The sequence below is a fragment of the Nelumbo nucifera genome, chromosome 5, assembly GCF_055504915.1.
Source record: "Nelumbo nucifera cultivar China Antique chromosome 5, China Antique-T2T, whole genome shotgun sequence".
Taxonomy (NCBI): Eukaryota; Viridiplantae; Streptophyta; class Magnoliopsida; order Proteales; family Nelumbonaceae; genus Nelumbo; species Nelumbo nucifera.
The window spans coordinates 23229487-23246959 of record NC_142653.1 but is presented as its reverse complement, the minus strand read 5'-3'; the positions used below and the strand labels follow the sequence as shown (position 1 = coordinate 23246959).

The window sequence follows — 17473 nt, the reverse complement described above, 5'->3', positions numbered from 1 at the left end:
CATGCGCTATCTCTTCGTTCCTTCCTTTTTTTTGTGATCTCCATGTTTTTTTTTTTTACTTTTTTCGGAGTTAAAAAACAAAATTTCCTTTATCAGTTATAAAATTGTTTTACTTTTTTATTATTTTAAATTTCTTAATTATAATAATAATAATAATAATTATTATTATTATTATTATTATAGTAATAATAATAATAATAATTTTATTCTTGGTCAACAATGGAGATTATCATTTTTTTGATAGAAAATAATGGAGATTATCTCAATGTTACATGTGAGATACCTGAAATCAAAACACAAAGTGTAGATTGAATTACATGCTACCTTACAAAATGCCTATGGGGTATGGTGTTGATGATAACACACCATTTAACTTCTCATCCACACTACATAGCACCCCTTAGTTGTTGCATATTGTACAAACTCCCTCTATACTTTTTGAATCTAGGTCAAATTTACATAGTTTTTTAGAAATAGGCTGATATCTCCTTTCACACATGTTTACTTGGTAAAGACCTTATGTGAACTAATAAGCTGCCTTTCATTATTTTTCTAAAGGGTAAAATACATAAACCTCCCCTGAAGTTTCTGACAATCATAAAAATCTCACTTATAGTTTCATTTTAATAAATACCTCCCCTGAACTTTTGAAAAACTCAACAAAAACCTCCCTTCCGTCACTGTCCCAAACGACGGAAAATGTTAGATTGATGCCTCAGTTCTTTCCAAATACTCATTCTACCCTTTTATAAATTATTTTACATACAAAATTACTGAAAAGAGGTTTTTGGAAAAAACTGGGGTATCAATCTAACGTTTTCCGTTTGGGATAGTGATGGTAGGGAGGTTTTTGTTAAGTTGTTCAGGGGAGGTATTTGTTAAAATAAAACTATTGGGGAGGTTTTTATGATTGTTAGAAACTTTAGAAGAGGTTTTTGTAATTTACCATTTTCTAAAAGACACCTTGTATTGTAATTTGTAATTTTGTATTTTAATGTCCAAAATACCCTTGTCTTAGGTGGATCCTAGAAGTATGAACAATTTAAAACTATTTAGGCCCTATTCACTTTTTAGTAAGTTATTTACCCGAGTAAATGCAATTACCTAAGTAAGTTTTTATTGGGAAACACTTCCACGGGTAAGCACATTTATCCATGTTCTTTTATTTCATAGATAAATAAGGTAATAACCATTTTAACCATAAGAATCTATTATTAAAAAGCATTTTTGTCCCATTCAAGTGTTCACAACTTTTCTCAAGTGATACCTAGTAAAATACACTTTTCCTCGATCCTCACATAAATCTGAAAAAAGAACATGAGGTTCTTGGTCAATGGGAATCAAAATACCATTGACCAACTTTCCCCCTCTCAAAATCCATAAAAAGAACACCCATATAAAAAAAGAAATGATGCTATAAAAAGAAAGGGGAAGAGACTATTTTCGACAAAACAGAAAGGGCGTTATAAAGCTGAGGTTGGAGATCTAAGAAAAGACCTTTGTTTTTCTTCCATGAATAGAAAAATTTGATCCTATTCATGTTTGAGTGGTTTTTGGATATTGGGCTATATGTGTAAATAATCTACATATTTGTGTTGTACTCTTACCAAACCGAACCTTAGATGTAATGCTTTCAAGATCACATCTGCGTGCATTGTCAGTGGGAGATGTTCCCTATAAACGGTTGGGATATGCTGTGAGGGCGCAGATGTGAATTCAATGCTTTCATGTATGCTCCACCGATATGGATTAGTTCGATGGGCTTCAATCATAGAATGGATGGGCCTTGGCGACTAATCCCCCAATCCCATAATAAATGGGCTTTATTTTTTTAGATTCCAATCTAAAGGACAAAAGAAGTGATTCCAACATCAGGGATTCAGGGCTTTATTTTTTCTCAGTGCCGCGGTGCCACCAAAAGCCTAGAATCTCCTTCGCGACGGAGCTCAGATTCAGAAGAAAGAAATTTGTTAGGGCTCTCTAACTCTAAGCACCCCATTTTTTTGAAGGTAAAAGAAAATCAGGGAGATGTTTCTGGGAGGGTTTCCCAGGAAGCCTGACAAGGCGGCGGCACTGAAGCAGCTAACGACGCATGTGACGATATTCGGGATATGGGTGGCCGTGGTTCGAGCCACCCCTTACGTCCTTCACTATCTCTGCGAAGAAAAGGAAGAGCTCAAGCTTGATCTCTGATTCTCTCCTCCAAGATTTAAGAGGTAAGGGGAAAGAAGAAAGAAAGAAAGCCAAATTTCTTTCACTTTTCATTTTCGTTTCTTTCTTTTCTGTTTGTTTATGTTGCTATAGGTTAACGATTTATGTAAGCTCCCTTCTACCTCTTGTTTGGCGTTTAAATACACCTACATTGTGAACAATCTTTGGAGGCTTTCAATTTAATACGACAAGGATGTAGTTCATGCACTAGTTTGAGTTTATTAATTAAGTGCGGCAGGTTGCTCCTATAGCATTCTGAAACCCTAGGATTAAACTGTCCATTTTTCTCCTTAATTTCTGGTTAGACTTCTTTTAAGGAAGTTGTTTTACTCCTATGACATTCTGGAAGATGTAGCTATCGGAGTCCAACGTATATTTTCTTGTCCAACTGTTTATCGTTATTTGTGCTAGTAAAATAAGTCATTATTATAAGGCAATCATTGAACCTTGACTAGGAAATGTCATTATGTAGATTGACATTATTTGTATGAGTAAAAGGTTGATATAAGCAGACAGTGATCTTAAATTTTAGAAACATTTCAGTTCCTTCTTTCTTCTGTTAGGCAAGTGATTCATCGATTAATTAATTATCATAAGCAAGGTCTGTGTTTAGGTATCAATTTGTGGTGATTTCTGGCTATCATCTCATTAATTATGCACCATCACCTGCACGGCATATTGCTGAACAATTATCAAAATTAAAATTATTGTATAGACGTTTTTTTAATGGGGACAAACGGGGGTGTCAATGCCCTCAACAAATACCCTTACATGTCAAGGACGTTTCTTGTTTCAAGCCAATTGTTTCTGTTAGCTTAATATGTGCAATCAGTTTTTAATTTTTTTTTCTTTAGGTTCTATTTGCTTGAACATAAAATACGAGTTGATATTTTTCATTCTAAAATATTTGAGCTATATTATATTCTCAGTTTGCAATGAAAACTTTGTTTTGGGAGGAAAAGCAAACTTTTGCTATAAAAGGGTGAAAATAGTAGCTGAAATATTTCAACCAAGGTTCAAAATATTGATACACCCTGATATGCCGTAAGGGGTTATCGATACTTTGAACCTCATGCTTTTTATTTAGCTTTCTTTTTTTAATTCAAATTTCTCTGTGGAGCCATTTTTAACAAAGGGTTTCTTAAAATGCCTTAAAATGGGCAGATGGCTGAACATAAGATACAAAACCATACGTCAACCTGAAAGATTCTATACCCATTTTGTGAGAAACAAATGGTGCCTTATGTTCATATAGATTCAGTACTTCTAACACTTTTAAGACAAGCTAAAAGTTTTTGATGCTCTCTATCAGTTTGTTGTGCTATGGTACCTGATTATTTCTTCAGTCATATGCAACTATCAAAATGCGACACCTTGTGTGCTCTGGTGTTCAGATACCTTGTGACACCTTGCAGGTCATTTGGTTACGTGCTTGTGTATTGCATTATAGCATTCATTCTGGCCTATAACTAGGTAGGCTATGATTCATTTCTACATTAAGCTTTTGGAGTAAATGAATGTCCTTAGTGGGCAATATGGCTGTGATTGCATTGAAGGTTTTACTCAGCCATCTGCTTCAAAACAGGCATGAAATTTTGTTTGACCAATAGGTTCTGTTTTGTGGTCTCTGGATATAGTCATTGCAGCAAGTTTGTGGAGTCTTTTATTATTCTTCTGTTTCTTCTCTATATTTTTTTGATCAGTAATTTCTCTTTGTTTTGAATATTTTGTCTCTTACCTTTCTTAGTTATTTCAAGATTTGTTATACTGAATACTTAGTACTTAAATTGGGTCAAGCAACCAGTGCCAGTAAAAAAAAAAATTCAAATTTTACTTGGTAGATGAATCTAATATGTTGAACCTTGAATAAGATTATAGTTCTGTGGCTGCTTCTCCATTTTCATAGTCAACTCAACAAGCCCTCACAATCCGTATAAGGGTTCAGCTACATAGGCCCTGTTTTGGGACTCCTCTCTTTATTTTCACACAATTCAATTAAAGTGCTTGAAGCTCTCTTTTTTTGAGCCTGATTTCCTTTTTGTAAGAATAGCATAGTTTTTTTTGTTGGGTTGTTTTTCAGAGGCTGGCTTTTCTGAGTTCTTCTGTCCATTTCTTCTGTACACTCTCTTATTGTACATGGGCCTTTTGTATCCTGCCCTTTGGTTATTAATGAAATACTTTACCTTACAGTTCTCAAAAAAAAAAAAAGAAGAGATATGGAATGATATTCTTTGGACAGGACTCAGTTTCATACTATTGTAAATGTTTCTAAATTCTATGCTGGAGTGATTTCTTTTTGGTATATTAATTAAGATTTGTTGCGGATCTCTATCATTTATCTGTTTTTGTTAGCTTTGTTCTTTTTTTAGTTTCTGATTGTGCAACTTTCTGTTCCTCTGACTTGTTAACTACTTCCTGGATGTAAAAATTTCAATATTTGTTTATTCCAAAGTCCTAGAAGTGAGTTGTTATTAACTTTCTTTTTGTTAAATTTCCAAGCCCTAACTTTATTTTGTTTTATTTTAATTTTTTGTAGTTAAAAAGAACCCTTCCTGCAACACCAATTATACACCTGTTTCCTAAGGCCTAATCTCCGCCATCATTAATGGGGCATTTAGTTCCATATAGATAAATAGCTTTTCTATTGATACCAATTGATGATTAGTAGAATAATAGAAAAGTATCCTTGGTTTCCAATCTATAAAATAGCTTTGATAAGTACTCATGTTCAACTGTTCAAGTAAATTATGCTTAGTTAGAGCAATTTATAATTGATAATAAGTAGCTTGTTTCATTAGTTGCTTTTGATAAGTAACTTACTACAAGCCTACTGAACTAAATGCCACCTAAAAATCCCCATAGCCTGTCAAGTGTCAACAAAACAAAACAATGGTCACAAATAGGGATCCCCACCCAAAAAGCAAGCCTCAACACTGAATAATTACCATGAATTACCAACCCATTTGACCACTTTTCACCTTCTTTCTCTTCTTCTACCCCTAGTACTATTACAATGAGTGATCATAATCTTGAAAGCCTCTTTGACAGGTTTATACGTCTCTATGTCAAGTTTTCTTTGTTGCCTACCTTGTAACACTCCCTGTTTAATCCAGGTTACATGGAGGATCTTGAATCTTTTTATTGATCTTGGCCAAACACAGGTCCATATGCAGTTGCCTGATAAGCTGTCTCTTCCTCTCACAAGTGGTGCTCTTTTTCTTCTAAATGTAGCATTGGGGAAAACTGGAAAGGTGGCACCCCTAGAACAAGTAAACCAGGTCGTTTTACCACTTTCACATTCACCTCACACTAAACAACCTGATCCATCAGAAGATGGTCAGTAGACTTGCGTGAATGGCAAACCTTGTCAATTTGGATTTCCTTTTTCTTGCACCAAACAACTAGGAACCTGTCATTGCTTTAGAAACAACCTTTTTTTAAGGGGTTTTTACCATCCACTCCACCTCAATTCATAATTTGATCGTACAGTTTGGGTCAGTGTCAAGGGGGGGGGGGAAGATTCCCAATTCAGGAGGGAGATGCTATTTATAGGGGGAGCTGGGATTAAATACATTTGGGAAAATAATTTCCCAATTCTGAGGTGGAGTGGACTATAAAAAGGCCTTTTTTTAATTGCTCCTTGTGAGCATGATTGATTATTTTTGGAGGAAGAAATCTGGGAGGCTCACTACTTTAACTATTTTGGGTTGTTCTTATGCAAAACTAAAATATTCATATACTTGTACCATAAATTACATCAAATGGCTTTGGTTCTTTATGTGCTATTTTATGATCCTTCTGTGCAGAAGATTGGTAAGAATTCCTTTCTACAGGAGATCTGGTTCTTCATCTCTGTTTGGATTTTAAATAGTATCAACTTGCATTCTGAACATTTTCTTTGGCTCCAGAAATTGTCATTGGATATTAGATATTTGCAGCCTGCACATTGCATTTTGAGGACTCAGCTGGTCATCAGATTTCTGATGATTTTCCTTTTACATTAATACATTTGTTTCATTGTTCTGGATGATCTCAACTGTTTTGGCAGGCACTTTTAGCAAGCAAGATCCTTAGCTACTAGCTTTTGCAGCCTTGAGTGTACCATATGATAAACTTGGTGAAATTCCAAGTATCTTAGTACTGAAAAAATTCTGAGTTATCTTAGTACCCTTTAGGTTCTGTTCCACCACCACCTACTTTGTGTGCATGTAACTCTTTGGCAGTTGACACTGATAAAAGAGAAAGAAAAGGAAAAGGAAAAAAATTGTACCGTTTGACTTTAAACTAATGGGATACTTTTATCATGTGTTTTGGCATAGTGACGCCTACTCAGCTGTTGAGATGGTTATGCTGGTTTGATGATGTATTGTCTATGTAAAAATTTTAGCTAGTGAGCCAACTCTAGAGGGCATTTTGGTCCTGCCAACTTCACACACTTCTCTTGTGTTTTGTAGAAAAAGGGACCAGTTCCTGTCATTTCCAAATTCTCCATATGTGCAAGGTGGGTGGGTGGGGTAGAATAGGGGAAGGGGTAAGACAAAGGTGTTCCCTCTTATTCTTAGTGTGAAAAACATGGTCCCCCCCTCCTTCCCTTTGTGTGTGTTCTGTACAATTGAACATAATAGGGTGCTTCACCATAGTTGTCTACTTGCCTCTTGAGATCTGATACTAATACATCTAATATGTCTATTTTCTATATGCAGAAATGCATTGTTTAAGACTTCAACTTTTCATACTCTAAGAAAATGCATGATTTTTAGTGTAGATTGCTGCCTTGTCCTATGGAGTCATATTATTTAATATGAATTTTTATGTGGCTTTTATATTTATTGCATTTTTGTATCTATATTTTTTAATTTTTGAATATAATATAGTACTCAACCCAACCCTTCAAAGCCTTATCCAAACCATATGGGGTTGTACATATGAATCTTTTTTGCCTTGGATGAAAATATACCGAAAACTCATGGCCCACTTAGCCAAAAGTGGTAGCGCATGTGACCTACCTAGGTAGGTGTTTCAAGTGAACATGGCACCATCCTGCTGTTTTGCCTTTTAGACTTGAGTTTATATGTAAGTATTGAAAGATGAAAAAGAAAAGCTATTTGTATTCATAGAGACCCATGATTGTTACACTTCTAATCAAATTTCATCCTATTAGTTGCTGAACTAAGTTTCCTATTTTTGCAGTGCATTTGGAAGGAAAGGATTAGGATGGAGAAGAGGAGGCAGTGGAGCTTTGCAGAGGTTCACCATATATATAAATTTTCTTTTGTTAAACTACGACGGCCTCTGTTTATGCGGTCAACATGTCCTTCACATTTTAAATCCAAACGTTGAAGAGAAATTGTTTATGTAGTTTCTCTGATTTAAAATTTGGCATTTTGGATGCTACATAATGTTCTTGGCTTCTTGCTAACGGACCCCTGCAAACATCTCCCGTGCATGTATATTAAATTCAGAGCTGGGATATGCTTCTGTGTCTGCACATCTCACCATGAGACTGGGATCCATCATGTTTGCAAAATGCGGATACAGATCATGTGTTGAGATAATTTTTTGTTGTGAGCAGATCGGGACCTTTTAAGTTCATGAGGAGATGTCTCCAATGTCGGTGGGATTCCATGCTTGCAGAGTGTATCAAGTTTTTTGCTTGCAGAGAAATCTCATCACCTCAATAGGAGGGATCTTTTATTCGTGAAGCATATTCATCTAAGACTTTAAACGTTTTGAGTGATGTTACAAAAGGCTGGAGCTAAAATGGATAAAACTATATATATACGAGACAGTCAACGAGGGCGTATCAAGAGTCCACATGCAATATTATCCTGTGTACCAAAACAAAAATTAGCATGGTTCATGGTTGTAACGTTGTTTTGGCACCATCTAAAAAATGGACATTACTAAGATCCAATTATTCGATCATATGAACCCATTAAATGGTGGGCCTTGTTCTTATTTACCGAAGGTTTAGTGTTGAAGCTACCCTCTAAAGAAAGATAAATAAGAACATTTTAGCTCGAGTTTTCTGCAGCAAAGCTCTCTGTAGTTGACATGTGATGGTTTTGCCTGGTCGGAGATTTTTCAATTTTCCTCGTTTGAAATACTATGAGGACGGACAGTAACTATTAATGATCTCTGGGACTGGGAAGCATTTTAATAAAGCTGGCGATATTTGTCCACCTGTCAGCTTGCGGGCAGAGCAGCAATTAGAGAAAATATACCAAGTGGGAAAATTGGTCATGCCGTCATGGTGTGGTGCGTATGCTGTGCGTCCTTGGCTTTTGGCGTGGGGGATGCGTCAGATGTACCCACATATTGGCTGATTGTCTAGTTCGCTGCTTGGAGGAAGAATTGTATGATGGCACACACAATGATTCTGAACGGGAGGTTATTCGAAAGGCAAATTTTCTGAACAAAGCTGCATGGGAGCTAACCGCAAAAATCTCTGTTGTTCGGGCTGATCCTTGGTATCATACAAAAAAAAAAAAGATTAAGTAAAAAAATGAATGGACCGAAATATTGATCTGGCTTCATCGTGGAATCCTTTCAGTTGGATTGGGGAGTTTCAGTCGCAGCTTCAGGTGGTACATAGCACCCACATCGGATGGTTGACGATCTGTATGCGCAAAAACAGCAAGTCCACGTGCGAAGGCAAAGGATCCTGTCCCTCCGACCACCATAAACTCTTCTCTGTCCTTGTAGCCTACATTCTTAGCTTGGACACCAAGGCTACCGTAGTACTCTGGTGTGTCGAAAGTTAGATATATGATGTTGAATACAGAATGCGCGAAGTCCTCGACTGGAATGATGAAGCCTTGAGCTTTCCCAATGACCCGTGAGGTGTTTTCAGGCCCTTCCGTAAGTGTGTGATGGAATAAGAATGCTCCACGGTGAGATGGTGATGCGGGCTGCTTGCTGGGAACTGTAGTGTGTGGCTGTTGGATGTAGAGGGAGAGGGCCAACCAAGGGCTCGCCTGCTGCTTTTGTGCCTTCCTGTGGGAGACCGGTGAGACTACGGCCAAGAGGATAACCGCTAGTGTGGCTACAGAGACCGCGGTACAGAATATGACCTTAGGCAGCACCATGACTCATGAGCGGAGAGTCTGCTTTCAAAATTTCCGTATTAAGGGATCTGGTTGTAGACTTGTAGTTGGTTTGGGTCGCGGATTTGTTTTTATAAAGGATCTTTTCTTAATACGTTCCTTTTTCCTTTTTCTTTTTTTTTTTATTTGTTTATGGCCTGAGGGAATTCAGCTGACATTCTTGGTATATCTAATCTGCGTGATTGCCTAAACCACTTATGGATGCTGCGTGCCTTTTCCTGGAAATGGCTCTAAACCAGTAGTGGTTGCTAATTGCTATATAATTTTAAAAGAATACAAACAGTCGTCATCTGTGTATAGTGATTATTTGAATGAGTCGTAAAGCGTTAATGGGTTGGATGAAGGAACTATTGGAGCTAATTTAAAGCTGCCAAAGAGGGTAGGGACCCAGAAGACGAGGCTCGATCTACTTCCCCAAAACAGCAAACCTGTCCGTTTCTGTTGGATGATTATAATTCCTCTTTTTTTTTTTTTTTGGGCCCTCGCCCTTAAAGACACTTTCGCTAGACAATGTTGGATGCTTGGAGCTTGACTGACTCCACTTGCATTTTGATTCATTGTCTAAACATCATAATCTGTTGGTGATGATTCCTAACAACGTTAAGATGTATCGACTTCCATTCTAATAGTAATTCATGCGACAGTCCAATAGGATGTGGTATACCTACAACTGTAAGCTGTAGAGGTCAAGATAATCTACCTAAGCCTAATTTGTTCATATTGTTTTCTATTTTTTACACAGAAATAGTAAAATCTTTGGAACGAAACGACTCGTTTTAGCCTCTCCTAATTCCGGGTAGGACCCTTTAGACTTTCGACTTGATTTAGCCTCTATAACAGATGTTGCTCACTTTCTCTTGTCAAGTTGTCATTACCTCAGATTATGAAGAAAAAGTTGGAAGTGGTTGGCAAGGAGACTGAAGACCAAGTGTCAGCTCAACTGAACCTCCTTATGAAAGACGTTATTGCTGGAAAAGACCCACGAGCGTCCACTGGCAATTGTTCAACCGTTGCACTACAATGCTACATCCACCAACTTCACCAAGGAAATGACAGAATTGGCCTCTCATACAGGAACAAGTATCATTTATTTTCAATAGGAACCCAGAGAACAAAAGAGTCTGAAAGAGGAGAGCTTACATTAAAGAAGAATCAATATAAACGCCTCAATTGTACCTCTTAAAATGAAGTTCTAGCCTCTCACATGTTCTTTTAGGCTTCCAGTTGCAGCACGTAAATGTCCAATTGCCTAGCCTGGCATGTTCTTCAATGGCTATCCCACATAAGGGGTCTATTGCAGCTACAGATTAAATTTTCCATGGAGTTAGGTATATCTAAAAGATTTTCCCGGATAGCTCCACTCTTCCAATAACCTGGTCATGTTTTGTAGCAGCAAAATTTATGCTGGAATCTCTATACGCCGTGTGTAAAGTTATATTTCGCCTTGTGAACAAAAGAATAGATAACTTAAGGTGTATATATCCCCTTTCTGTTGTGTTTATTATTGATCTCATTTCATCAGTTGGGCGAAGGGGAAATCTTGCAATGCAGTAGATGTGATGCATCTGGAGGTCTTCCGGATCAAAACAATAATTCGTCACCATAATTATCTGTATATATACTTGTTCAGTCTGCTGCCTCAAATGTTTCCTTCCTTCCTCACCATCCAAAGGATATATGGGATGATTAAGACTTGGGAGCATCAACTCATTTTTTCCATTGAACTATATGACATCTCGTAAATGGCACATATCAAATGGTGGAATCCCAACCTCAGCACGTCACTACATTGTTGAGAAGAGCATGGACTAGAGGAATAGCTACTTCCTATCCTTCAAATCTTACCTGAACATCACAAGCAAGAGCAAAGCAAATTCATGGATTACCAGAAATCTCTACAGGAACATAATCCATCTCTAAAATGGTGGAACCTCAAGTTGTCCCTCACAGTGATCTGGACCCCAATAATCTTGGACATGAACTTGATGGCATTATGACAATCTCCACATATCCTCAAGTTCTTGAAAACCCGCACCAATGATTCCCCATTGAGATTTAGTATGCCAAAAGCAACGGCAAGCCTTTCACTGTGATTACAGAGAAGCTCTTCCTTCTCCTCCTGATCTACATCTTGCAGAACAAAACCAGTGTCAGGCAAATATCCTGCTAGTCTCATCTTCTCCCTTAATTCATCCAGAAAGCGGTAGATCTCATTGCTTTGTTCATTTCTCTTGTCACCCACAACAAAAGTATGGACTCTATTTTTCACCTGAACCCAACTGCAACCTGGTGCTTTCGTAACTCCTCTGTCTCTCATCAGTTTCCTAATCTTCGAAGCATCCAGCCACATTTTAGCAGAAACAAAGATGTTAGATAACAGTATATAGTTGCCTGGATTTTCTGGTTCAATTTCAAACAATTTGTTTGCTGCAACTTGTCCCAATTCTACATTCTTATATACCCTACAAGCACCAAGCAAAGCTCCCCAAGCACTTGCAGTTGGTTCTATTGGCATTTTTTGGATAAATTCATATGCTTCTTCTAGGTAGCCAGAACGGCTGAGTACATCAACCATGCATGAATAATGATCTGCATCAGGTTCAATCAAGTAGTTTCCACTCATCGAGTAAAAAATTGAGTGGGCTTCCTGGACAAGCTGTGAGTGGCTACAACCAGACAAAACACCAGTGAAGGTAACTGAATTAGGTTTAATTCCCGAATCTATCATTTTCTGGAAGAGCAGCAAGGCCTCCTTGCCATTCCCATGCATCGAGTTTGCCATGATTATTGTGTTCCAAGCAACGGTATCCCTTCTGGGTAACTCACTGAAAACTCTTTGGGAGAGCTCCAAGTCTCCGCATTTGGCGTACATGAGGATCATGGCTGTTGCTATCATAATATCCTCAATGAATCGATGCCTGAAACTATACGCATGAATCTGTTTGCCTCCTCTTAGGCTTTCTAAATTGGTGCAAGCTGGCAATAAACTGGCAATTGTAACGTGATTGGGTTTGAAGCCTGAATCTTGCATTTGAGCAAGTAGGTATAGTGCTTGTTCGGTTTTCCCATGTTGGATGCAGCCACTGATGACGGCATTCCATGAAGCAGAATTCAAATTAACCCCTTCGCTTCTCATTCGATGGAAGAGATTGACAGCCTTTTCACAACCTCCATTAGAAAAATGTGCTGTTATAATCACATTCCAGGACACGATGTCTCTCTTTGACATATTATCAAAGACAAGCTGTGCTTGGTGGAGGCTGAAACAGTTGGCATACATATCTACAAGCCCACTGGTCACAAAGACATTCTGGGACATCCCATTTCTTAGGACGAAGCCATGAATTTCTCTTCCCAAGTTAAGATATTTCAAATCAGAAATGGCGGGAAGAATAGATGAAACGGTTACCGAGTTGGGTTTCATTCCAGTCGATCCCATTGCTCGAACAACTTGCAGGGCTTCTCCAGGGAGGCCGCAATTGACGTAACAGGCAGAAATTGAGGTCCAAGAAATGACATCCTTAGTGGGCATCTCGTCAAAAACCTTGCGTGCACCTTGAAAGAAGTTGCATTTCCCATACATATCAATCAATGCGTTGCCTAACAGAAGATCGGAAGAGAACCCAAATCTAATAGCATCTTCATGAATCTGCATTGCATTGGCAAGATGTGCAGAGGCAGCGCATGCCTTGACAGCAGCCAACAAGACCAACTTATCAGGCTCAACTTTCCTAAGTCGCAATTCCGCATAGAGTTTCAAAGCTTCTTTGGGGAAACCCTGCTTTGTATGTGTGGTAATCAAGATAGTCCAGGAACGGAGATCTGGAACTGGAATTTTATTGAATAATTGCAGAGCACATCCCAAATCACCGGAATTCACATAGCTTTTAATGAATTTTAGACTAATATTGGGAGGAAGACAGGTGGGCACTTTTGAGGGCATCACATCAGCATTCAGCACTCAGCCGAGCACAGGATTGTAAATTGTAATTGAGAAGAGATGTTGGGCCTTGGGGCACGGCATGCAGAGATTAGTGGAGGCCGGAGGGAAAATTGAGAAGAGAAGAGAACGGTCTGGTCTGGTGAGCGGCGAATGGTGTCTGCCAGCTTGTAAAATGTTTTGACGAGGGAGGGTATCTTAGTCATTTCAGAACAAAGAAACACAAGGGTCTCTCTCGCTCGCTCGCTCGCTCTCGTTTAGCCCTCCAATGGGATCTATAAAAAAGTGACACGTGGAAACTGTATTTCAATTTTCAACACATTGTCATGGTCCATGGATTCAGTGGTCCAGGATCCACAGACAGGTCCACCATATTATTGAACATCGATGACACACTGGGTTTCGGAATCTGGACCAACCTCTTAAAATGGGCCAAGTCTATAGGCTAAAAGAATGGGTCGGTCTGTTGAGAAATGGCCTAATCAAAACCTCACCAGTCACCAGTCACCAACCTCCGGTAGAAATTGTTATGAGTAAGTAAGAAAACCGTAACCGCAACAAAAACGCGGAAAAGGAATTAGGATTTGGGCAAAACCAGGATTGAAGATCGTAAGTTAAGCGATGCTCAAGTTGGTGGGCCCCCAAGCCCAATGACGTTGGTTGGTAAGTATATATTCTCTTGCTACATTCTTGAATAAATTCCAATTCCAAGTGTTTGTATTTGTATGGTTCTGCGACTCCAATTAGTCTTCGTTAGAAGTTTAAATTTGTTTGGTGGTCAATGGCACTACTACCCTTGTAGAAAAGAAGAAGTTCCTTCATCGTTGGATGAGAGAGAGAACAAATAGAAAGATTAAAATACAAGGACGTGATGGTAATGACTCGTCAACTGAACTGAAGCAATAATCCACATGTCGGCAGCTAAAAGCCCACAAAAAAAGCTACACATGTTCTGATTTATATATATTCATTTATCTTTTTCTCCAAGTGTGCAACTCGGATTAGCTGAACCCCCATGGCTGTTTAGCGAGCTGTTAGCTGGTTAGTTCACACATCCATCTCATGGATGGAAGATCAAAGGGCCCATTACAATAGAAAAATAATTTATCTCCTTTTTAAGTTGATGGTAAAAAGAAATTAAAAGTTGATTCAACGACAAACAAAAATGAAAAATGTATTCCACGACTCTTCAACTCCGACCCCCTAAAACTCGCCGGAAGGCCAAAAATACACCATATGTGCTACCACCCGACTCACAAGCAAACGACGAGAGAGAGAGAGAAAGAGAAGTCTTCCATTCTCATTAACGTTTATCTTCTGTCTTAAATGTTTCCTTTCCACACCTCTTACTCTGTCTGTGAATGGAAGTAGTAGTAGAGAAAAGATATAACAGAAGCACAGAATTCTAAGTTGATTTTCTTCCATAAAGCCTTCCCGGCCTTTGACTAGTTTGGGGATCTCTGTTCCTTAATTTCTATTTCCTAATTTAATTTGCTCCCCTGTTCTTTCTCTGCTCCTCCTCAATTAATTGCACAGATTCACCTCTCATGAGGAGCTTCACATGGAAAAGTTTGACAATTGGACGGCCACGATGATCTTGCTTTGCAAGGAAAGGAACAATAATCCCAGCCGGAGAGATCCCATGCACCATGGACGACGAACTACCTGGGTCTTTCGGCACAAGCGCCAGCTTGTCTCTGCGATTGGGGCAAGCCATCTTCTCCTCCGCCTCTCTTCTCTTCATGTCTTTGTGTGTCGAGTTCTACAACTACACCGCTTTCTGGTACACTCTTCTCTTCCTCCTCCTCTTCTTCTTCTTCTTCTTCTTCTTCTTCTTTATGAATGATTACAAATAAAAGAACCGATCCAACATACAGTTGCTTGAGTTTTTCGATATGTAAAAAGTACAAAATCCCTGGTTTATTAAAATTACCCAATTCATCATCCTCTTTATGCTGTTCCGTGCGAATGGAATTAAGAGAGATTGAGGTGATGTTGGAGCTGTGGCATTAAGATCCAGTGGGGAGTGGGTACTTCCCCACTCTGTGTTCCCATTTTATCTGTTGTTCAGTTCTTTTTAATAAAACAAACAGAGCCAAGGAAAAAAACACATGTTGTTTCTACATCTCCCTTGTTCCAGAGCATACGCTTGTTATTGTGAACTTCATATTTTTAGTAGATATATCAGTTCTCGTGTCATCTTCAGCTAGCGACAGAAAGAAAAAGGTCAAATTGCATCTAGGAATTGTAATTTGATACTAGTGCATCAGAGGTCTATGATGTTGCACCGAGTACAACCATCGAAGTAATCAAGTTTGGGTGGTTGGAATGATTCAAAAATGATAAACCATCGACTGGAGAAACTTCCATTCTTTCTGATAGAACAAAAAAGGTTAATTTCATTCCTTCAACTGCAGGAAGGTATAGAGAAACGAGTGAAATAGAAGAGAAGATTAAGTCTGCATTGCTCACATAACGTCTTTGGTTGTTTATCTATAACTCTCTTTACAAAACACCCAAGAATGAATTTCTGACTAGAACGAGAAAATGGCATACTAAAATACGCAGATCAACTTCTACTACCTGGAAGACTTCAGACTAAATACACTACTCCGAGATGATTGTTGATGTCCATATTAGAAATTGGACAGGAACTAGGAATAGCCACCATAGGAGTACAATGCATGGGACTCTGTTTAGAGGCACCTCCTTCCCCCACAATTCTATCCATAAGGTAGGCAGTAACTGTGAAATTCTTCTCTGATAACTGCCATTGGTGGTAGTGTGGTACTCTTTCTGAAAGGCTACTTCAGAAAGGACTAAATAAGTCAACTTTATCATTTTTCCTTTTCCTTTTTCTGATTTTCTATGGTCCATGAAGTGACTCTTAGTCTCTAAATCATACATAAATCAATAATGTCTTTATAATGAAGGTATGCTTCCCTGAATACGCTCAGTCAAGACTTTTAGATTCAAGTTTGTTCAAATACCTTTAGGTTTAGTCTTTTTACTTTGGGGCATGCAATCCCCAAAGTTTTATTGTAAGCAAGTGAAGTAGTGCAGTTGTTATGATCTCAAGTTAAAAAGTGAAGATGTCAGAACTGAAGATTGTAAATATTCTCTGAAATTGAATAAAATCCTTCTAACAAAGTACCATCCCCACCCCAAATAAATAAATAAAATAAAGAGCTTCTAGAAAAGGAGGATTTTCTCTCAAATAAGCACACAAGAGGCTGCCATATTTATGAAGTTGTCTGAGAACTCGAATTTGGAATGCAATTACCCACCCAAGATATCCATCAAATGAAGACAAAAGTTTTTCTGTCTTTTCATATTTCTTATGTAATTGTCTGTAAATCATATATATGAATTGGCAGCTATTTAGTGACAGTCATGGGTCTGGTAATTCCATGGAGTTTCACATTGGCACTGGTGGATGGGTACTCGGTCATTGTTGGTTGCCCCCTTCGCCAACCAGGAATTCTACTGATCATAATCATAGGAGATTGGGTATGCGCCCCTTTAGTTACATCGACAAACAATTAATCTTATCATCCACCACTTAACTGTGACTAAGTTATCATTTCTGCCACAGGTTCTATCAATTCTCTCACTAGCAGCAGCTTGTGCAACAGCCAGTGTTATAATTTTCCTGCTTGAAATTGGTGGAGCTTACTGCCCTCCAAAGTTTTGCAGTAGATATCAGCTGTCTGCTGCAATGGCTTTCCTATCTTGGTTTCTATCTGCAGCCTCATCATTGTTCAATCTTTGGCTGCTCCCTTCCCTGTAATTCTCATTTTGATATTTTCATTTTTTTTTTGTAAAAACCATTATGTATACTGTTAAGTGGATAATGTTGAGAAATCCAAATACAAATAATGAAATAGTACCATTCAAAAGTAATGCCATTTTTTCAGAAATAGAGAAGAATATGGCTGGAGCTGCAAGAAATCAGGCAAGATTTTTCTGATATGTCCTCGTATATTGTATGGTTATAGTCATGATGTGATGTCTCACAATTGTATGGTTAACTTAAGTGTTGCTGTCCTGTCAAGTACCGTAAAAAATTAGGGTAACTTGAATAAATGAATATTTGTAATCTATCGTAAATACCAGTCATTTAACCCACAGGAACACATACATAAACTAGAGCTATATCTGTTTTGAAAGGATTTGTGTGAAACAAAAATGGGAAAGAGATAGAAAAGAAATCCTA

At 38.2% G+C, this 17473-nt stretch overlaps 3 protein-coding genes and 1 pseudogene across 4 annotated transcripts; 2 read left to right on the top strand and 2 right to left on the bottom strand.

Moving 5' to 3' along the window:
* Window positions 1–1620: 1620 nt before the first annotated feature.
* Window positions 1621–7610, top strand: LOC104595808 (mitochondrial import receptor subunit TOM6 homolog). The gene is made up of 2 exons (XM_019197519.2): window positions 1621–2216; window positions 7402–7610. The coding sequence occupies exon 1, from the start codon at window positions 2029–2031 to the stop codon at window positions 2191–2193; it is 165 nt and encodes a 54-aa protein (XP_019053064.1). The 5' UTR covers window positions 1621–2028; the 3' UTR covers window positions 2194–2216; window positions 7402–7610.
* Window positions 7611–7749: 139 nt separating this feature from the next.
* On the bottom strand, window positions 7750–9774 carry LOC104595807 (Disease resistance-responsive (dirigent-like protein) family protein). The gene has a single exon (XM_010256711.3). It carries the CDS (start codon window positions 9297–9299, stop codon window positions 8745–8747), a length of 555 nt encoding a protein of 184 aa, XP_010255013.1. The 5' UTR covers window positions 9300–9774; the 3' UTR covers window positions 7750–8744.
* A 128-nt stretch (window positions 9775–9902) lies between these two features.
* On the bottom strand, window positions 9903–14079 carry LOC104595806 (pentatricopeptide repeat-containing protein At1g20230 pseudogene; annotated as a pseudogene). Its single transcript, XR_016076608.1, has 2 exons — window positions 10522–14079; window positions 9903–10438 (listed from the first exon to the last, which is right to left on the bottom strand). The product of XR_016076608.1 is annotated as a pentatricopeptide repeat-containing protein At1g20230 pseudogene (transcript).
* Window positions 14080–14389: 310 nt separating this feature from the next.
* LOC104595805 (CASP-like protein 5C1) lies at window positions 14390–17227 on the top strand. Its single transcript, XM_010256709.2, has 3 exons — window positions 14390–15040; window positions 16635–16767; window positions 16853–17227. Exons 1-3 carry the CDS (start codon window positions 14907–14909, stop codon window positions 17045–17047), a joined length of 462 nt encoding a protein of 153 aa, XP_010255011.1. The 5' UTR covers window positions 14390–14906; the 3' UTR covers window positions 17048–17227.
* The last annotated feature ends 246 nt before the right edge of the window (window positions 17228–17473 follow it).